Genomic DNA, 21,459 nt, shown 5'->3' with positions numbered 1-21,459 from the left:
GCCTGGGAGCGCTGCCCGGAGCAGAAACCGCTTTTTTTTTTTTTTAATTTTTGGGAAAGGGAAAAGCGGGAATGCCGAGTGCTTGAGGGCAGCCCTGATCCCTGGAGCCATCCCTGTGCTGCCATTCCAGCACATCTCGGCACTTTGGGAGCAGGAGGGGACCGGGACCAGGCTCCCCCAGCCCCGCTGGCCACAGGGCAGGGAACAGAGGGGGTTTGCAGGGAAGGGCAGCTGGAAAAGGCGGGATGTGAAAGAGGAAGGGCAGGGGGGCACAGGGCGGCTCTGCTGCCACTTTTTGTTCCTGTCTGGGACAGGGAGCGAGGGGGTGAGGATTGGGGTGAGGCTTTTCCCTGACAGAACCGGGCTCTGGTTCGGAATTTAAACCCTGTGTGTGCTTTTGGGGTCAAAACTCTTGGTGTTCTTTTGGGGATCCAAACCCTGTGTGTGATTTTGGGATCCAGAGCCCTGTCCATCCTCCTGGCTCTGGGAAGGACCCAAATCTCTCTGGCATTGCCTGGATCTGTTTCCAGGGTGTGGGGGAGGGATCCCTCCTGCCTCAGCTGGGATGCAGAACTGGAATTGTGGAAGGCAGCACCCAGAGCCAGGGCTGGGGCCCTGCCCGCTGCCCCTCCTGCCATCCCAGCAATTCCCGTGTTTCCTCTCTGCATTGTGGAGCTCTCCTGTCCCCGGGGGCCCAGGGGACAATGGCTGGAGCCTGGGAGCCTCCTGTCCCCTTTCCCAGCCCTCCCCGTTTTCCTCGGCGCTCCAAATGTCAGGAAAATTAACCCACAAAAACCAGAGGTTTATGGCCAAAAAGGAGACAGAGGAGTCCTGTAACTTTATTGGAATAAAGGGAGAGGCCATGGGGCATTCCTCTGGGGTGTGTCTCATATTTTTGGAGGATGCAGCCTCCCTTTTTATCCCAATTTATTTCCCTCTCTTTCCCCACTGGCTGAGGTACATGAGAGGTGCAGACTTCCCGGAGCTCCTGATACCTGAGATTCCCCTCTAATGTACAACCCTCCCTTTTAATTTTTAATTCTTCATTCAGAGTTTTTCTCTATTGCTTCTTTCACCTTCCAATACCCAATTTCATTTCTCAGCAAACCTACACTTTGTCTGTAAAGGCAAATCTCTTTTTTTTTCTTTTTTTCCATTTATCAATCAGTGGAATCCTTGCCGTCGTTTCTTTTCTCTCTCGGCGCTGTTTTATCCTGTTTGTAAAGACAAATCCCTCATTCCTCTCACTGGCCAGGGAAGGGAGGGGGTCAGAGGGTGCCCCCCCAGCAGCTCCCTGAGGTCTGTGCCATCCCCAGGTGCCAAGGAATTTGTGTTCCCGCGCTGGGAGAGATTCCCGGTGTTCTTCCACCAGGAAAACACCTCCTCCATCTACGTCGGGGGCGAGGGGAGGCTCTACTACTACGACTTTACAACCCGCGAGTACTACACGGTGAGGAGGCTCTGCCTCATAAAACCCCATAAAAAGTGGTTGGGATTCATCTCCCCACCCACATTCCAGACCTGGATGAAGCTGGGCTCTGCCAGGAAACAAAATCCCAGCAGGGAGGGATCTCCCGGGTGGGTTCTTCCCGGGGTGGGAGGATAATTCCAGCCAGGGATCCTTTTTGGGGTGAGAGCAGCGATGATTCCATCACTGGGATCCAGCCCGGCTTTCCCCAGGGATTTCAGGCGCCAGGGGAGGGGACAAGGACATCTGGCGGTGTTTGGTGACCTCGGAGCTGAGAAAGCAGAAATGGAAATGTTTCCTTCTCTGTTATCCTAGGAAGAATTCCCGGTGAAAAATGAAGGGCAGTGCGTGGCATCTGGGAATTTGGTAAGTCCCAAATTATGGGGTGGGGAGGATTTGGGGTGAAGGAGGGAACAGTGGGGTGGGATTGGATGGGATGGGGAGGGTTTAGGTTTTAGGAGGGATCAGTGGGATGGGATGGGGAGGATTTGGGATGAAGGGGAACAATGGGATGGGGAGGATTTGAGTTGAAGGAGGGAAAAGTAGGATGGGGGAGGATTTGGGGTGAAGGAGGTAACGGTGGGATGGGGAGAATTTGGGATGAAGGGGAACAGTGGGGTGGGATGGGATGGGGAGGATTTGAGTTTTAGGAGGGATCAGTGGGATGAGGAGGATTTGGGATGAAGGGGAACACTGGGATGGGATGGGGAGGATTTGAGATGAAGAAGCTTCACGTGCTCCCCGTGAGCTCCCTCTGGATGTGGAAATCCGGGAAAACGCAGGAGAAATGTGGGAATCTGTGTGGCGCTGGGGACTGGGTGTCACTGCCAGCTCGTGTCCCCTCCCTGGCAGGAGGAGAGCAGGAATTTCCTGACCCTCGTGGAGCAGTACTGGGACGGGCTCCTGGTGTGCGGGACCGGCGGCTGCTCCCCCACCTGCTGGAATGTGGTAAGGACCCTTCCCCCCATCCCACACGGGCAAAACCCGGCCCGATCCCACTCAGGATCCCGTCCCGTCCTTCCCCAGACGCAGAGGAAGGAGAGCCCGCCCTGGGATGGCAGAGGGATCGCTCCCTTCACCCCCGACTCCAACACCCTCGTGGTTGTGGATGGTAAGAAAAGGGGATGTTTTCCCATTTTCCTGTTCTCCAAACCCCCCTGGGACAAACAGGAACCCCCCGAGGCTGCTCCAACCCTGCTCTGGGTGGCCTTGGCTCTCCTCAGTTTGTCCCCGTGGAAACGCACATCTTTTGGAAATTCCCACCGGGATGTGGGATGTGGGAGGAATTTTGGGAATCAGGAGGAGGGGCCTGCGGTGACCCCACAGCTCCAGGCTTGGTGGGGGCACAGGTGAGGATGTGTCCCTGCCACCCTTCAAGGATGGGGTGCCAGCACCATCCTGGATGGATGGGAATCCCTGGATGGAACAGGGATTCCTGTTCTATGCCCACCATCCTCCTCCTCCTCCTCCTCATCATCATCATCACCATCCCCGCTGTCCCACAGGCCAGGACATCTACTCCACCATCAAGAAGAGCCAGCAGAACGGGAAGATCCCTCGATTCCGCCGCGTGAGGGGCGGGGGAGAGCTCTACACCAGCGACACGGTGATGCAGAGTGAGTGGGGGACATTCCCGGTGAGGGGACATTCCCGGTGAGGGGACATTCCCGGTGAGGGGACATTCCCAGCTGGACTCTGCCACCCCCACAGCTGGCAGGGGGCAGGAGAAGCTGCAGAGCTTCTGGTTTCCCCTCCTCACCCCCTGTCATTGCTCTGCTTCTGCCCCAAACCAGCACAAAAGTGATTTCCCAGTCCTCGGGGCATGGGGAAATGCTGCCCGCCGGTCCCTCCTGCGGGCTGGGAGGAAATTGGGTTGTGCAAAATTGTCCCCTGGTGTTGGGCAACTTCCAGTGCTGGCAAAGCCCAGCCCTGGGGCTGGGCCGGGCAGGGACAGGGTGGGGACGTGGGGAAAGGACCCTGCTCCACTTCCAGGGGGAAAATGGGGGATTATCGGGATAAAAAAAAAACAGAATTAAAATAACAGCGGGATGAAACAGGGAAGGGGAAACCAAAGCAGAGCTGAGAGCCCCAGGGCTGATCCTGGGACATTCCATGGGAACAGCAAAGCTCTGATCCCGGGACATTCCATGGGAACAGCAAAGCTCTGATCCCGGGATATTCCATGGGAAGAGCAGAGCTCTGATCCCGGGACATTCCATGGGAACAGCAGAGCTCTGATCCCGGGATATTCCATGGGAACAGCAGAGCTCTGATCCCGGGATATTCCATGGCAAGAGCAGAGCTCTGATCCCGGGATATTCCATGGGAAGAGCAGAGCTCTGATCCCGGGCATTCCCTGTCTTGGGAAGAGCAGCTGAGGGTTCAGAGGAATCCATCCTGGCATTTCTGGGAATGGTGTTCTGGGGTTTTCCCAGCACACAGCACGGATTTTTCCTTCCCACAGCAGCTCCCAGGGCCGGGAGGGATTTGGGTTTCCGTGGCTGCCAAGGCTTCCCCATGTCAGGAAAATTAATCCCCAAAACCAGAGGTTTATGGCCAAAAAGGAGACAGAGGAGTCCTGTAACTTTATTGGAATAAAGGGAGAGGCCATGGGGCATTCCTCTGGGGTGTGTCTCATATTTTTGGAGGATGCAGCCTCCCTTTTTATCCCAATTTATTTCCCTCTCTCTTTCCCCACTGGCTGAGGTACATGAGAGGTGCAGACTTCCCGGAGCTCCTGATACCTGAGATTCCCCTCTAATGTACAACCCTCCCTTTTAATCTTTAATTCTTCATTCAGAGTTTTTCCCCATTGCTTCTTTCACCTTCCAATACCCAATTTCATTTCTCAGCAAACCTACAGTTTGTCTGTAAAGGCAAATATCTTTTTTTTTTTTTTTTCCATTCATCAATCAGTGCAATCCTTGCCGTCGTTTCTTTTCTGTCTCAGCGCTGTTTTATCCTGTTTGTAAAGACAAATCCATGCCGGGGGCGATTCCCTGCAGGGAATGAGGCTCTGGGACAGCCAGGCTCGGAGCTCTCCTTTCCCTGCGCCACATCCGTGTCCCCTTCGCTGTCGCCACCCCTGGGTGGCTTCGCGGGTGCCATCTCTGTCCCTTCCCTCCGCAGACCCTCAGTTTGTCAAGGCCACCACGCTGAGGCACGAGGAGCCTCACGAGGACAAGATTTATTATTTTTTCCGCGAGGACAACCCCGACAAGAGCCCCGAGGCTCCCCGAAACATCTCCAGGGTGGCTCAGCTGTGTAAGGTACAGGGGACAGGGCGAGGTGACAGCCAGGGGGTGACACGGGACGTGCCAGCTCATAGCCCAGGCTTGGCTTGGCCTCTCTCAGCTATGGAGAGAGAATTTCCCCGCTCCATCTCGCTGGTAAAATGTAAAAAAAAAATTAAAAATTAAATTTAAAATGTAATAAAAGACGATAGGAGACAAAAAAAAAAAATCAAGCAAAGCCTTCGGCCAAGAGCACACACTAACTGAGGAAACACTTCCTTAAATGCATCAACGTGTTGCATATTCATGGAACCTCATGAATTATTCAAAATCACCCCCTCCAACCTGTAAATCAACAATTTTCTTATTTCTCCTCGTGGCTCCAACCTGTTGGTACTCCCTGATAATGGGAGATCAATAAATTCCTTCCCTGGGGTTCTGGTGTCCGATAATTCAAGAATGTGAAGAAAATCCTGATTATCTTTTTACCATTCTCTGAGTTAGTTAGGTGAACAGAAGCTTTGTACCTTATTATAGTCCAAGAAAAACAAAATATTTATCACACTACTGTTTCTAAGTTTTGTCAACAGCAGAACTAAAAGAAACTAGATTCATCCAGCAAAGTTTTCCAACATTATACATCTAGCATTCATTTTAATATTTGTGAAAAGCCAATAATATAAGAATAATATAATAATTAATATAATAATATGTGCTTATCACACTGGGGTTGCAGCTCCCCATTGGGATGTTGTGGGTGTTCCCCCCCAAACCCCGACTCCAAAGATCAAGCAAGGGCATGAATATCGATAAATAAGCATAAATATCAAAAATATCAATCAAATAAGTGCTTGTCTGGATTGTCAGCTCGTGCAACCTCCTGTATCCACTGGAGCAGTGATTCTGAGAGAAATTTAAATTTTTGATAAGATTAAATCTTATCTAAAGCACACAAAGTTCAGTAACACTTCCAGCCACCAGCTAGAAGTGAGTGAAATGGAGAGAGATGCAGCTGCTACAAGGTCTCTTAAAGCTAAACAGAGAATTAACACCTATATTATTGATACTTTTAACCCAATAATTAAATTCCTGTGACCCTCAGTGCAGCACTCACTGTCCAACCAGAAACTACTGCCTGAAACCATGGAGAAGATGAGCACTGAAAAAAAAATCCTAAATCCTCCATCTCTTCCCATACCTATTCCTTTATTATAAAACCCTCAGATTTAAAAGCTTTCACTATGTGAAATCAATTTAACTACACACCCGTGATTTTAACTCCATCACCCAAATTTGGAGCCTTCTCCAAGGCCTCAGGTCCAAAGCAGTGTTCTCCAGGGGGTCAGTGCCAGAAAGCTCAAAAATCCCAGATTTTTGGGATCCAAGCCCTGATCCCCTCCGTGCTGTCCCTGTCCCCCAGGAGGACAAGGGTGGCACCAGCTCCCTCTCGGCCTCCAAGTGGACCACGTTCCTCAAGGCCACGCTGATCTGCGTGGATCCCATCACCAAGGGCAACTTCAACTGGCTCCAGGATGTCTTCATCGTCCCCGCGGGCGACTGGCGCCACTCCAAGGTCTACGGGCTCTTCACCAACACCTGGTGAGGAGCCCTGGCCCAAACCCTGCCTCGCAGCCCTCTTTGCCAGCCCGGGGGGGTGGCAGCTGTCCCCTCCTGACGCTCTGGTTGTCCCCTGGCAGGGGGAGTTCCGCCGTTTGTGTTTATTCCTTCGGGGACATCGACAGCGTGTTCCGCACATCGCGCCTCAAAGGCTACAACGGCCCCGCCCCGGAGGTCAAACCTGGCCAGGTGAGGAGAGGAGAGGGGAAGGGACACGGAGCTGGGGATGAAGGGAGGCTGGAAAAGATCCCGTTTATTTATTGGTGCTTGTTTCTTCCAGCAATTGCTGGGGTGTCCGGTTTCTCCTTAGCACACGTCAATGAGGCCCCCGACAGAGGCTTAAAATCCTTTTAAAGCACAGCACCAGACCTGGAGGTTAGACCCTCCAGGTGCCCTTAGGCACCCAACTTAGTCGGGTTGTGTTCTTCAAATGAGCCAAGCAATTAACAGTTGCCATAAAGTTGTTTATTGCAGAAGCACGTCAGTCTCAAAGGCAAAAGCAAAGCAAAGCAATGGCAAAATGCAGTGGTAAAATTAAATGGCATAAAGCAATGGCAAAATGCAATGGCATAAAGCTATGGCAAAATGCAATGGCAAAATGCAATGGCAAAATGCAGTGGCAAAAGGCACCAGCTCTCTCTAATGCATGTTCTTTTATAGAAACTTCCCAACAAGCTAAGACACAAACTCAAATCTTCTTAATCTATTAGAATTCTGATTTCTTAGCACACCAGGCTGCGTATAAAGTACGTTCATGGCCTATCTTGTTCTATCTGAAAAATGTAAGCAATATTTTTAACTCTATTATGTTTGAAACTGTGCTCTTGGAGCCTCTAAGGAAACACCAGTATCAGGACTATGTTTCTCAACCCTCACTAGAACATTTACTACTTCTCTGGCATCCGAGACCTTTATTCACTAAAAGCACTTAAAACTTATTCCACTTATTTATTCATCCCATCTACTAATTTATTCCCTTACTTGCTTGCTCCCTCCTGCTAAAACCTAAACTTTCACCTCTGCCTTATGTGTGAGCAATTTAACACACTTCAACCCATCCGAAGCCTTTCATTCAACCCCTGCACTCTGATTTCTCTCTGAAGAATTCAGAGGAACTCCTGATTTACCCACTCCAACACCGATGGAGGATTTTGGATGGCGCGGTGACAACACCCCCAGGGCAGCTTTGGGCATCCCCCCCCCCGCTCGCCATCCTCAGCGCCCCGCCCGCCTCTGATCCCTTTTTTTTGTCCCCTTTTTTTGGCCGCAGTGTGTCCCCTCCGGGCAGCACACGCCCAGCGAGACGTTCAAGATCGCCGACAGCCACCCCGAGGTGGAGGAGCGGGTGGAGCCGCTGTGGCCTTCCCGGAGCCCCCTGTTCCACAACAAGCATCGCTACCAAAAAATCGGGGTACACGAGGTGGCCGCGGCTGACGGGCAGCGCTACAACGTGCTCTACCTGGCCACAGGTACGGGGGACACCTCCGAGGGGACATCCCCCGCCTTCCCAGCCTGGCATATGCTCGTCAGGCAAAGAGGCGAGCTGCCAAATTTCGGGAACAGCCGAACGATGCCAGCTTGGCTGCGTGGGCACAGGCGGGGGGATCCGGGCGGCGTCCCAAGGAACGGGGGAGGGGGCAGAGCCCTCGTGCTGTGGGGCACAAATCCTTCCCAAAGGAGCAGCTCCGTCCTCTTCCTGCTCCTCCTCATCCCTCCCATCCTTGGGATCTGCTCCCTGGAGCTCCCGGAGGGAGGGGTTGAAATCCTGGATTTGGGATTAGGAAAGTGCAGCCGGCTCCAGGTGGGTGGCTGGGCTTGGATTGTGGATTTTCCAGAGAAATATGGAGAAACAGAGAGACAGAGTTAGAGAGAAACAGAGAGATAGAAACAAAGAAATGGAGAAATAGAGAAACAGGGCAAGAGAGTTAAACAAATAGAGAAACAGAAATGGAGAAATAGAGAAACAGGGCAAGAGAGTTAAACAGAAGTAGAGAAACAGAGAAATGGAGAAACGGGGCAAGAGAGTTACAGAGAAACAGAAACAGAAATAAATAAATGAGAAATGGAGTTAAACAGAGACAGAGTTAGAAACAGCTATAGAGTTGGAGAGAAAAGAGAGATAGAAACATAGAAATGGAGAGAAACAGAGAAAAAGAGAGAAACAGAGATAAACAGAGAGAGAAATGGAGAAGTAGATAAGCAGAGTTAAAGAGAGAAATAGGGAAATAGAGATAAAGAGAAATAGAGAAACAGAATTAGAGAGAAATGGAGTTAAACAGAGAGACAGAGCTAGAAACAGAACAATAGAGTTAGAGAGAAACAGAAAAATAGAGAGAAACAGAGAAATGGACAGAAAGAGCAATAGAGATTTTCCAGAATCCTGGATTTAAATGCAGCCAAGGCCCTGCAGGGACCCCTGGGAAGGCTGATCCAACAGGAAGGGCTGTGGGATGGACACGGGGGTCACCTGGGGGTCCCAACCCCTGCACGAGCTGGGCTTCCCCTCCCCCTGGCTCAGGGGGGCTCGGGGTCCCTTTGGGAAGGGGGAACCACGGGGGGTGCCCAGCCCTGTTCCCTGCCCTGTCTGGGTGTCACATCCTGATGCCTTGAGGAGCTGGAACAGAGGCTGCACACAGAGTTAAGGAGAATAAAATGGGTATTTATTGAGAGGCCTAGGAAAGGCCTACAAAAGCCACACCCTAGCAGTATGAGTGCCACAGTTGTGAATCCTGCCTGGATGGCTCCAAGATGGAAGGAAAGGTCACAAAATCTCACACTTTTATGGGTTTTGGTTCATTTGTATGAACCCACCCTCCACCTTTCCACGTTGTTTATGCTTAGAGCCTGAAGTTTGGAGAAACTTGAGTTTTCAACTGGACTAGGACTGTTTTGCCTTCATCACCCCAGCACATCACAAAAGCACATCCAAGGAGAACAGGAAAACTTAAAACTCAAGGCATCACCCAGGCACCTGGCACTGTCACCTCCCCCCAGGCTGCCTCAGCAGGGCTGTCCCCTCTCTCTTCCCAGACAAGGGCTCCATCCACAAGGTGGTGGAGCTGCCAGATGGGGTGCAGAACATCATGGAGATCCAGGTGTTCCCCAACAAGGATCCCATCCAGTCCATGATCCTGGACCATGCCAGGGTGAGTCCCTGCTCTGGGGGCAGGAGAATGGGGTTGGTCAGGCAGGGACTGATGGGGCCTGGGGTCTGGGAGAGAAATCATGGAATTATTTGGGTTGGGTGGGACCTTCAATGATCACCCAGCCCCACCCTATGGCAGGGACACCTTCCACTGTCCCAGAGTCCCAATGTCCACCCTGGCCTTGGGCATTTCTAGGGAAGCCACAGGAGCTTTGGGAATTCCATCCTGGCCCCTCCCCACCCTCCCAGGGAACAATTCCTTCCCAATATCCCTTTGGCAAGGGATATTGGTTGTCCTATCCCTCCATCCCTTGTCCCAAGTCCCTCCCCAGCCCTCCTGCAGCTCCTTTAGACCCTGGAAGAGGCTCTGGAGCCTTCCTTTCTCCAGGTGAGCCATCCCACAGCCCAATCCACAGATCCTGCATGTCTCTTGTTGGTTTGAAGATCCTCCAGTTCCACCCCCCCAGCCACGGGCACGATCCCAGCCTGGCTCCACCATTGCAGCATCTCCTTGTCCTCCCTCCAGCAGCTCCAGGTCCTTCCTGGGACACTCCCTGACCTTTCCCTGATCTCTGCTCCCACAGGCCGTGCTCTACGTGGGCTCCAACAGCCGCGTCCTGGAGCTGCCCATGGACATGTGCGGGCTGTACCGCAACAACTGCCACAGCTGTGTGCTGGCCAGGGACCCCTACTGCGGCTGGGCCAATGGCTCCTGCCTCTCGGTGGCCCTCAGCCGGTGCGTGGTGGCCACTCCCCCCCTCCCCATCCCACCGGGCAAACGGCCACACCCTCAGCATTCCCCTCCTGGGCTGGTTGGGGTGGCTGCGCTGTGCCCAAAAGTTTGGGGTGTTCTGTGTGGGTCCATCCCTGCCTTGAAGGGTTTTGGGCACCCAACTCCAAAGTTTGGGGTGCTCTGCATGAATTTATCCATCCCTTGAAGGGTTTTGGGCACCCAACTCCTCGAAATTTTTAGGTGCTCTGCACGATCCATCCCTCCCTTGGAGGGTTTTGGGCAGCCAGCCCCTCTCCACAAAAGTTTGGGGTGCTCTATATGAATCCATCCCTCCCCTGAAGGGGTTTGGGTGCCCAACCTGTCTCCCTAAAAGTTTGGGGCGCTCAGCATGGATCCATCCCTCCTTTGAAGTATTTTAGACAGTCAGTCCCTCTCCCCAAAATTTTGGGGTGCTTTGCATGGATCCATCCCTCCCTTGAAGGGTTTTGGGCACCAAACTCCAAAGTTTGGGGTGCTTTGTGCAGATCCATCCCTCCCTTGAAGGGTTTTGGGCACCCAGCCCCTCTCCTTGCTGCTGGGTCTCTCATTGGTCATCTCCAACCTTGTGGAATTGGGATGGGAAGGGGAGATTCCCGTTCATCCCCCTGATCCGGGGTTTCCCATCCCTCAAACCCCATTTCCCAAAGTTCTCCTGGTTCTTATTCCCATTTCCATCCTCCAGGGAGGTGCTCCAGAACCTGAACTTGGGCTCGTGGCACGAAAGCTGCCAGAGGGGCGACGTCAAGGAAGGTACGCGGGGGCCTCGTGGTTGGGGGAGGAATTGTTGGATTCTCCAGGCTATGGATGGGCTTGGATGGGTTTGGAGGGGTGGCTGGGGAGCTGGAATCAGCACACTGGGATGGAACCAGTGGAAATCATTTTTCCACTTGAACTGGGAGAAAAGTCCTGTGGGCTTCACCAGACGTGAGCTGCTGTCCTTATGGGGATCTGTGACGTCGCGGCGGGGTTGGGATGGGAAAAGACCCTGAAGATCCTCCAGTTCCAGGCACAGGCACGATCTCACCAGCCCCATCTGTGGGTCCTGAGTGTCTCTTGTGGGTTTGAAGATCCTCCAGTTCCGTTTGTGGGTCCTGGGTGTCTGTTGTGGGTTTGAAGATCCAGTTCCACCCCTCCAGGAACAGCCACAATCCCACCAGCCCAATCCATGGGTCCTGAATGTCTGTTGTGGATTTGGAGATCCTCCAGTTCCATCTGTGGGTCCTGGGTGTCTTTTATGGGTTTGAAGACCCTCCAGCCCCATCTGTGGGTCCTGGGTGTCTCTTGTGGATTTGAAGACCCTCCAGTTCTGTTTGTGGGTCCTGGATGTCTGGTATGGGTTTGACGCTGTCTAAACACCAGAGCACCCACAAAAAACCTTCCACTCGTTCTCTGCTATAGCTGAGCAGAAAAGGGGGAACGAAAAAGAAATGAGGGAGAGATAAGGATCAGCAGAAAACACTCAAAGGGTTCAAAGCTTTCAAAACAGGCTCAAAACTTTGGAAAGTACGAAGAAAGATTCAGAATTCAAAGAGGAAAATGGGAATAAAATGAAGGTTTAGAACTCTTTCTCCCCCACCCCCACCAACACAGGGATTTTAGTCAGTTTGTCACTTTAAGAAATCTTTCTCCAGTTTGTTTGGGGCAGGAGTTTCTATATTGCTGTGCCGTGGGGTCCTTCCATTTCTCGGAACTTCTCCAAATGTGGTTTAATTGTCAGGAGAAGCAATCCCACCCAAACCTGCTGCACTGTGAGTCCCTCCCACGGCTCCCAGCCTTCCCACAGCTGCTTTTCCCTGGGCCGTTGGGTTCATGGGGTGCAGATTTTAGGGCTGAGCTCCTCGGGGTTCTCTTCCCGTGTGAAGCTGGGTGGGTTCTGTGTCTCTGCTCCCCAGGTCACGGCTTCTCAACGTGCGCCCTTTCCTCACAGGCCACGGCTGAATTGTGTGATGAATTACAGGGAAACATCCCTTGTGTTGTCATCCTCACCACGGAGAATTGCAGCTCCTTCTCCCTCTTTTGCACCAACCTTGGTGTCACCATGTTCTCCTCATGTCACCTTCTCTCCAGCTTGGGAGAGAATGGGTGTCCATAGGTTTGTTTGTCCTCAAGTTCCATCAATCACAAAATTTTTATAGATCTGTGCAGAAAAGTTGATCCCATCCAGATTCTGCATCAGGAAATCGGTGTCTGTAGGTTCATTTGTCCTCAAGTTCTATCAATCAAAAAGTTTCATTGAGCTCTGCAGAAAAGTTGATCCCATCTGGGTTCTGTGTGGGGTCCATGCCCGTGCTGGCCCAGCCAGGCAGGGAAGGAGCCCAGTGGCCACCATGGGATGGGGCCCAGTGTCCCCCACACACCCAAAGAGAGGAAAAAAAATTGGGCACCTTTTTTCCCCCTTCTTAAATGCACCATCACAGAGGCGTTGCTGACTTCTCTAATTTATCTAATTTTTATCGAATTAATCTAATTTTAATCACATTTTAATCTAATTAATCTAATTTTAATCTAATTAACCTGATTTTTATCTGATTTATCTAATTCTTATCTAATTTGTTTAAGTTATCAAATTTATCAAATTTATCAAATTTATCAAATTTATCTAATTTAGCTAATTTGTCTAATTTAGCTAATTTTTATCCAATTTTTATCTGATTTATCCAATTTATCTAATTAATCTTCGGGCTGCCCGATGTTGTCAGAGCCTTCAGGGACGAGCTCTGCTGGCCAGAGTAGAAGCCTCAACCACAGTGGAAAATGGAACCACAGATGTTCCATTTTTATACCTCTTGGTCTCCAGGAATCTCCATTCATTTTAATAAAATGAAAAAAAAAAAACCCAAAACATTTTCATTTCAGCCCAAGGAAGAGTCCTTGCTATAATTCTCCTTCTTGATGTGGTGGAGTTGTTATTTCCCCTCTTTTATTTACTCCAAACCAGCTCCACTGCACTGGATGTTCTTTTCTGTTCCACAGGGAGATAACACTTAAAATTATTATCTATATCTATATCTATATCTATATATCTATATCTGTCTTTATCTATATTCTCTATATTATCCATATTACCCATATTATCTATATTATCCATATTATCTGTATTATCTATATTATCCATATTATCCATATTATCTATATTATCTATATCTATGTGTGTATCATACTTTTGATTTCCCAATTGAAATATACTCATTTTCTGCTGTGAGACAGAACCAGGAGCAAAAGAGCAAGGCAGGCCTAAAACTTAAAAGGGTATAAAAAAATCTTTATTAACTCCACAAAGATAAAGAAAGAAAAGCAAATTCAGAATAAGATCTTCAGACCACTCCTTCCTTCCCTCTCCCAATCTTCATAACAACAAGACAAACATAGAAAATCTTCTTCAGTCACTTCCCAACTTAAATGGTCATTTTTTCAGTTCAGAGAGAGAAGTTTCCTCTTGTCAGGCTACAGGAACATCTCCACAAGGAGGGAAAAAAAAGCCAAAACAATTCTCTCGTGGCTTTACTTCTCACGAGTCGTATCAGTCTGGAAAAAAACCTCACAAATCACGAGGCTCCTCCCATTTTCACAGCTTTCCCAAAGCTGGGCTTATGGGCCATGTTAAACTCAGGGGGTATTTACTTTTAAGAATGAGCTGCTCCAAACCAAAAATTCTCTTCATCTTTTTTCTCTCTGTTCATTCTTCATCTCCAGAAACAGAGATCCCATTTTCTCCTGGGGGTGAAGGATTCTCAACACAGATACCTTTGATTAACAATCCATCAAATGGAACATCTCCAACCCCCCTGTCTTTCTCCATGGTTTATAGGAATATTCAGTGTGATATCATTTCATCCCTACAATCTCACAAAAGCATTTTCCAGCCATCTTCACAGCATCTCCTCCTTCTCCTTCCATCTAAAGAAACTTAGCTCTTTCATTATTTCCCTTCTCACTCCGGGCAGGGTTGAAAAGTCTGCAAATCAGAGCATTGAAAGGGTTAAGATTTCACCCGGGGAAAGCAAGGCTGCAATGCTGGAGCTGTGCCAAAATCACGGGAAATCAGGCCAGGCTGGAAAAATGGCTGAGCCTCCGTGGGCTCACCTGGCACTCACTGTGGGTGGCCACCCCTCCTCCCTGCTGGCCCATGTCACCTCCCCAGACTGGGGGTCCTGGCCCTGTCCATGGCCACCCCTCCTCCATGCTGGCCCATGTCACCTCCCCAGACTGGGGGTCCTGGCCCTGTCCATGGCCACCCCTCCTCCCTGCTGGCCCATGCCAGCTCCCCAGACAGGGCCCCAGCCCTGCCCCCCTGTCCTGCAGTGCAGCCAGGCCCTGTTACCTGCACTGCTGCCAGAAAAGAAAGAGATTTCTTTTCCAGGCTACCTCCTTCTAAATGTGTGTTCACAGAGCAAAGTAACTTTCTCCAATTGCTTCTTCAGGCTGTCAGTAACTAAACCAGCCTTCAATCGGTCCCATCAACTCCCAGAGGAAATTCTCATAGAGAGAACTTCTCTCTGAGCCCGTTGTCCCCAGGTGAAACCAGCACAATGTGTAATAAATATGAACATTTCTTTGTCAGGTATTCTGACAAAACAATCTTCCTGGGATGTGGTCACTGTGCTGCAAAGAGACAGAAAGGACAGCAACACACACGGAGCTCTTTGGGGAAAAAAGGCCAATTTATTGTACAGACAGCCCGGATTTAAAGTGTGTCAGTGCAGCCAGGACAGGACAGGAGCTCATGGGACAATTGGGAAAAACATCCTTGGGACAGCACCTCAGGATGTGTCCCACGGGAAAGACACCAGGGGTTAATGTTGGTGATGAATTCCACTCTGTTTGTCACCATGTTGTCACCCTGGGAGACTCCTCCCTAACTGAAGCTGCAGTCAGCTTGTCAGCCTGGGAATGGAGCTGAGAGTCAGGAGAAATCCAGGCCTGAAAAGGAATTTCCAAGCTGTGATTCCCCAGCTCTCTAAATATGTGTGTCCACACTGGGGAAAAACCTCCCTGCTGGAGCTGAGCACGTAATCAGCTTGGGAAAGGAGCTGAGAGAACAGGAGAGACTTCAGCCTGGGAGTGATTTCCCTGGCTGTAATTTTCCTAGACCTCTAACAGCGCATCCACCTCACCCAGCCCCGCCGTTGTGTCCCCGCAGGCGATTTCCGCAACATCTCGGTGATGCCGTTCTCCCGCTATTACCTCAACTGCTCCATCGAGTCCCACTACGCCACCTACAACTGGTACCACGAGGACGTGCTCATCAAGAGCTGCAACACGTCCCGCCCTCAGCACGACTGCTTCCACTTCATCCCCAGCGTGCGGAGCGAGCACTACGGCCACTACGTGTGCGTGTCCGAGGAGGACGGGTTCCGCCAGGCGCTGGTCAAGGAGCGCCTGCTCGACCGCCTGCGCTTCCAGTGGCAGCGCTCCCGTGGCCCGGCCACGCTGCCCTCGGGGCTCCAGCTGCTTCTGCTGCTGCTGCTGCCTCTGGTTGAGCTCTTCCATTGATGCCAACCCCGCTCGTCCTTGCCCGCTGCTGTGATTTCTCCTCGGGAGGAGAAAGGTGACACGTGGTGGCCGCCGTGTGGTTCACGCCGCCGTGCATGCACTGATCCTCAGGGCGCGGCCGCTCCTTGCATGTGATGAAGATGAGGAGGAGGAAGATGAGCTCGGGATGCCCGCTGCTTCCCGAGGTTTTGGTTGTGGATGATGTCGGGGTCAGCTGGGACAGCCCCTCCTGCTCCGGAGGGCTCGGAGGGGGGGGCTCGGTTCGTTGTTTGTTTTTTTTTTATTTGCAGCCGGTTTTGGTGTGGGAGGGAGCTCGGGAATCGGCACCGCGTTGGGAATTTGCATGGAAAAGCCTCCTGGGCAGGTGACTGGATTTGGGGTGTGGGGACGGGAAGGGAAGGTGGGAGCAGAGCCCGGAGCGCAGCGGGAGGCGCTGAGAAGACGCTGGAGACGCACAAAGAAAAAAAAAAAACTAAAAACAAACCTGCAGGCAGCTGAGGGGCATGGCCGGGGCCGTCCCGCTCCCACCCTGGCCCGGGTGGCCTCAGGGAAAGCGGATCTCAGGGCACCGGGGGGGCTGCGCCTGTCCCCGGCTCTGTCCCTGTCCCTGTCCCTGTCCCTGTCCCTGTCCCTGTCCCTGTCCACCGAGCCAGGCCCGGGCTTCGCCTCCCCCGCCTTTCCAGAGCTCTCGGAGCGAGACTAAACTGTGAAAAATCGGGATTTTTCTCCCTGCAAAGGGGAGGGGTCCTGCTCCTTGTCCAAACCTCTCCCAGCCCGGAACGGCCCGACCCAGGGGACACTCAGGGGACACCCAGGGGACACCCAGGGGACATCCTGGTCGTGCTTCCAATGCTCCTGCTAGCTCAGGAGAGCCCGAGGGGTCTCGTCCACAGCGCAGGGACAGCGAGCCAGAGCTTCCTACTGCACTACAACCCCGAGATTTTCCCCATCCCCAGTGGAGGACTGAGCTTCTTACACCCCTTCTCAAAGCACTTTAACTTTGTGGACTAACAGATATTTATTGTATCGACTGCTCGTTACTGTCTCATAGGATTTTATAATATTACAGCAGGCGGGGGTGGATTAGAGGAGAATTTAAAATAAAAATAAAAACCCCACCACAACAGCTACCAAAAATAAAAAAAACCTCCCCAACCCTTTCAGACCTGTAACCAAAGCGGATGGTTGGAATAAAGAGTTGAAAAACAGCAGCAGAGCGCCGTGGTTGTCACTGGGAGCGCAGTGAGGCAGAGCCCGGGCGGCGCTGGGGACACGGGGGTGGCACCCAGGGGACCCTCGGGTGGGGGGGGAGGTTTGGCAGCCGAGATCGGAACCTTTCCCTGCCTCCGTCCCTGCCTGGCACAGAATTCCCGGCAGGGAAAGGAGCGGGGAGCGGGCGATTCCCCAGCCGCGAGTGGGAATTTTGGCAGCCCCACGGGATTGGGAATTTTTGGGGCTCCGAGCTGTTCCCGTTCCCATTCCACCCCCAAAACTCCAAAACGCCCCAGTCAAACCCCGGGAAAGAGGTTTGGGAGCAGCGCACGGAGGTGACGCCGCAATGGGAATTCTGCAGGGAGCCAGAATTCCAGTCTGGCTGCCCAAAATCCCATTTCCCTGCCCCAACACCCGGCTGGGACCGTGGGATGGAGCAGCACGGGGACAGCCAGGGTGACACACAGGGACACAGGGAGGGGCTCTCGGCGTCCCCTCGCCATAAACCGGGAGCGTTTGGGATTTCTTGTGGCCTCGAGGCTGCCCGAGGGGGAACCGCGATGTCACCTCGTTGTCCCAGGAGTTATTTTCGGGAAGCTCGAATATTCCAGCAGTTTTTCCAGCCTTTTTTCCCGGCATGGCCAAAAGCCAACAGGAGAATTTAATTTTTTTTTTCCCCTCCAAGCGTCGTTTTTGGGGCTATTCCAGCTCCAGGAGGAAGATTTGCCGTGCAGGACAGGACCATGCCATGGATGGGATTCCAGAGTTGATGGGAGCACTTTGGGAATCTTTTCCCGCTGGGATGGGATCGGGATCCCCCTGGATTCACCAGAGATGGGATCCCAAATGGGGGTGCTGTCACCCTAAAGGGAGTGGGGACCCCAAATCCTGGCTGGTGTCACTCCAGTGATTGGGGACCCCAAATCCGGGCTCCTGTCCCTCCTCACGTGAGTGGGGCCTTATTGTCACTCAAGTGAGTGGGGACCCCAAATCGGGGCCCTTGTCACTCCTTAAGGGAGTGGGGACCCCAAATCTGAGCTCCTGATGCCCCTCAAGTGCATGGGAACCCCAAACCCGGGCTCCTGTCCCTCCTCAAGTGATCGGGAACCCCAAATCCAAGCTCGTGTTCCCCCTTAAGGGAACGAGGACCCCAAATCTGGGCCCCTGTTCCCCCTCAAGTGAACGGAAACCTCAAATCCGGGTCCTTGTCCCTCCTCAAGCGAGTGGGGTCCCCAAATCCGGGCTCCCATCACTCTTTAAGTGTTTGGAGACCCCAAATCCGGGCTCCCATCACTCTTTAAGTGTTTGGGGTCCCCAAATCCGGGCTCTCATCACTCTTTAAGTGTTTGGGGTCCCCAAATCCGGGCTCTCATCACTCTTTAAGTGTTTGGGGACCCCAAATCCGGGCTCTCATCACTCTTTAAGTGAACGGGGACCCCAAATCACTTGAAGAGTGATGGGAGCTGTCTCATCCCGGCCACGCCTTTCCATAAAATCCATTCGTGGCTCCATCCAGGGATTCCCAGAGTCGGGGTGGGGGTCTCTGAAACCCCTCCACGCTCCCGGCTGCCGTCACCTCCTGTCCAAACGCTTTTCCCCATGTCCAAATCCCTATTTTTTAGGGATTATCGGCTGCTTTTTTTCCCCAGAATCTCGGGGTTTAACCTGGTGTCCGTCTGTCTGTCTGTCCCTGTGATTTGCCGGGACAGGGAGGGATCCAGGTGGGACAAAGAGCAGGGAGAGGGATCCGAGCGGGAAACGCGGCGCTTTTGGGGAAATCAGATGGCCCGGGAGGAACTGGGGGAAGTTAAACTCGGGATTATACCACGAGGGCCTCTTCCTCTTCTTCCTCTTCTTCCTCTTCTTCCTCTTCTTCCTCTTCTTTCTTCCTCTTCTTCCTCTTCTTCCTCTTCTTCCTCTTCTTCCTCTTCTTCTTTTTCCTCCTCCTCCCAATGTTTTGCCCTTTCCAGCCATGGATTCCCACTCCCTGATCTCCGAGGGGCGATCCAGGCTGGAGAACGGATCCCACGGGGTGGGGATACCCCAAAACCCCCCCAAAAAAGCCTGGCAGCCACGCGGGCTCGAAATCCCAAAACAAACCCCCAAAACCCCCAAAACCAATCCAAGCAAAACCCCCAAAATCTCAAAAAAACCCTCAATCCTAAAAAAAACCCCAAACCCCCCAAAACCCGAAATACCTCAAAAAACCCCCAACCCCTGCCCCATAGAGACCTCCCTGACCTATAGAGACGTCCCTGCCCCATAGATTCCCCTATAGGAACTGCCGGAGAGAAAACCCTGCCCCATAGAAAACCCTATAGAGAACTCCCTGCCCCATTGATTCCCCTATAGGAACTTCCTTATAGGATTTTCTATGGGGCAGGGCTCCTTACAGAGGTTCCTATAGGGGAATCTATGGGGCAGGAAGGTCCTTATAGGGTTTTCTATGGGGCAGGGGGCTCCCTTCGGAAGTTCTTATAGGGTTTTCTATGGGGCAGAGGGTTCTTTATAGGGTTTTGTTTGGGGCAGGAGGCTCCCTCCAGAGGTTCCTATAGGGGAATATATGGGGTAGGAGTTCTCTATAGGGTTTTCTATGGGGCAAGGGGCCCCCTCCAGAGGTCCCTATAGGGGAATCTATGGGGTAGGGAGTTCACTATGGGGCAGGGGGCTCCTTATAGGGTTTTCTATGGGGCAGAGGGGTCCCTATAGGGCAGGGGGGGGTCTCTGTGCAGGGGGGTGGAGTTTTAGGGTCAGGAATCCAAGCCGCAGCTCCAGGCCCTTTTCCCAGGCGGGTGGGGGCACCCCAGGGAGGTGACAATGTCCCCTGATTGTCCCCTCCCTGCATTCCCACAGGGATGAGCTGCTCCCCCAAATCCCTGCCCTAAATCCCAGGGTCCCCCGGGGGTGACTGACACGGGGGGGTGGCCGTGGTGTCACCCGCTGGCTCCAGAGGTGACAAAAAACCCCCGCGGGTGGAAAGCGAAAGGGCGCGGTGTCACCTCGCCCCCGCTGCGGGGGGACTGGGGACAACGACACGCGAGGGGACCGGCGTGGGTGGCACTGGGGACAAGGACACGCGGGAGAGGTGACGCGGATCCGCTCAGCCCCGAGCTGCGGGGGAGGGGCGGTGTCACCGCCATCCCCTCGCTTTTGTCACCACGGTTGGGGACAAAGTGTCGCCGTGGGTGCCTTGGCACCTCCGACCCCTTCCTGTGCCCCCCGGGCCAGGGGACACGACTGTCGCGTGTCCTTGGTGCTCTGGGGGTGGCAGGACAAGAGGGACAAGGGCAGGACCCCGTGAGGGAGGTGTGTGACACCCCAGGGTCACGCAGGGGACACGCCCGGGGTGCTGGCGTGTCCCCACACCTGGGGAAGGCGCTGCCAGGGGGTGCAGAGGTGACACAGTGACATCGGGAGTGGGGACAATGGCTCAGCATGGAGCCGTGTGTCCCTCGGTGTCCCTCGGTGTCAGTGGCTGAGGGGACGCAGCGGGTCCCACCCAGGGACGGTGACAGCGCAGGGGGCAGGAGGGGGTGGCACTGTGCCACCATGTCCCCAAGGTTTGGGGCCGCTCCGGTGGGGTTTTGGTGCCGGGACAGCAATGGGGACAGGGACCATGGGACAGGAGGGGACAAGGACTGTGGGACAGAAGGGGACAGGGACCATGCGACAGGAGGGGACAGGAGGGGACAGGAGGGGACAGCCCCGGTGTCCTGGCAGGGGACAGGCTCCAGGCTCCCAGGAGGGAGGCGACAGCCGCCGCTGTCCCCGTGCGGTGGCACTGGCGGGTTCCGCGCGCCCCCCGGTGCCCGTCGCCGATGTCGCATCCTCCGCCAGCCCCGCTCGGCATTCCCGGGACACCCCAAAGAGAGGCCCCGTGTCCCCCTCGTGTCCCCATTGTCCCCCAGCCCCATCGCTGACCGGGAGTTGTCGCTCTTGGCGACAAAGGGACCTCGTCTGCAGCTTCGTCCCCGCCTCGGGACACCCCAAAATCCTTTCCCTGGTGCCAGGGCGTGCTTGGGATTTGGGATTTTTGGGATTTTTGGGATTTGGGCCGGATCCCAGGAATGCGAGCCCTTCCCCCCACCCGGGGAGGAGCCACGTGAGGCCCCCCCAGCGGTGGCACCGAGTCCCCAAGGCCACCCCCGGCGGGGTGACCCTGGCTGGGAGCCCCCAAGGCTGTCCCCGGCCGGGGTGACCCGACCCGCTCGTCTTTATCATTTTTTGGGGCAGATCCCTCCTTTCTGCCAAGGCCACCGTGTCACCTGTGGCGGGGGCCTCCTGGGGGCCACCCGGGGCCACCCGTGGCCCGGTGGCGATGCCGGGGGGGGCTGTCCCTGCAGGGAGGCGGGCGGGAGCGGCTCCGGGAGCTCGGGATAAGAGCGAGGCCACCGCGTCCATCGAGGGCCACCAAGCCATGCTCGCCCTCATCGCCACCAAGCCCGGAGCCCTGCGGGGTGTCGCAGCCGTGCGATGTCGCCGGCTCGGCGGGGCTGTCCCCTCGGTTCCCAGGCCCTTT

At 53.5% G+C, this 21,459-nt stretch overlaps 1 protein-coding gene across 1 annotated transcript in view; it reads left to right on the top strand.

The window, feature by feature from the left end:
- Positions 1 to 16,942, top strand: part of SEMA7A (semaphorin 7A (JohnMiltonHagen blood group)) — a 30,071-nt gene extending 13,129 nt beyond the window's left edge. The window contains exons 2-14 of the mRNA XM_014889276.2: positions 1,317 to 1,450; positions 1,784 to 1,834; positions 2,321 to 2,416; positions 2,495 to 2,579; positions 2,974 to 3,084; positions 4,598 to 4,737; positions 6,122 to 6,300; positions 6,399 to 6,507; positions 7,589 to 7,787; positions 9,349 to 9,464; positions 10,048 to 10,199; positions 10,918 to 10,985; positions 15,376 to 16,942. Of these exons, the coding sequence (XP_014744762.2) occupies positions 1,317 to 1,450; positions 1,784 to 1,834; positions 2,321 to 2,416; positions 2,495 to 2,579; positions 2,974 to 3,084; positions 4,598 to 4,737; positions 6,122 to 6,300; positions 6,399 to 6,507; positions 7,589 to 7,787; positions 9,349 to 9,464; positions 10,048 to 10,199; positions 10,918 to 10,985; positions 15,376 to 15,728 (1,793 nt within the window). The 3' untranslated portion in view covers positions 15,729 to 16,942. The remainder of the gene's footprint in view (positions 1 to 1,316; positions 1,451 to 1,783; positions 1,835 to 2,320; positions 2,417 to 2,494; positions 2,580 to 2,973; positions 3,085 to 4,597; positions 4,738 to 6,121; positions 6,301 to 6,398; positions 6,508 to 7,588; positions 7,788 to 9,348; positions 9,465 to 10,047; positions 10,200 to 10,917; positions 10,986 to 15,375) is intronic.
- Positions 16,943 to 21,459: the final 4,517 nt, after the last annotated feature.

This window comes from Sturnus vulgaris, chromosome 13 (genome assembly GCF_052056855.1).
Source record: "Sturnus vulgaris isolate bStuVul1 chromosome 13, bStuVul1.hap1, whole genome shotgun sequence".
Taxonomy (NCBI): domain Eukaryota; kingdom Metazoa; phylum Chordata; class Aves; order Passeriformes; family Sturnidae; genus Sturnus; species Sturnus vulgaris.
This window is presented reverse-complemented; position numbering and strand designations above follow the sequence as displayed.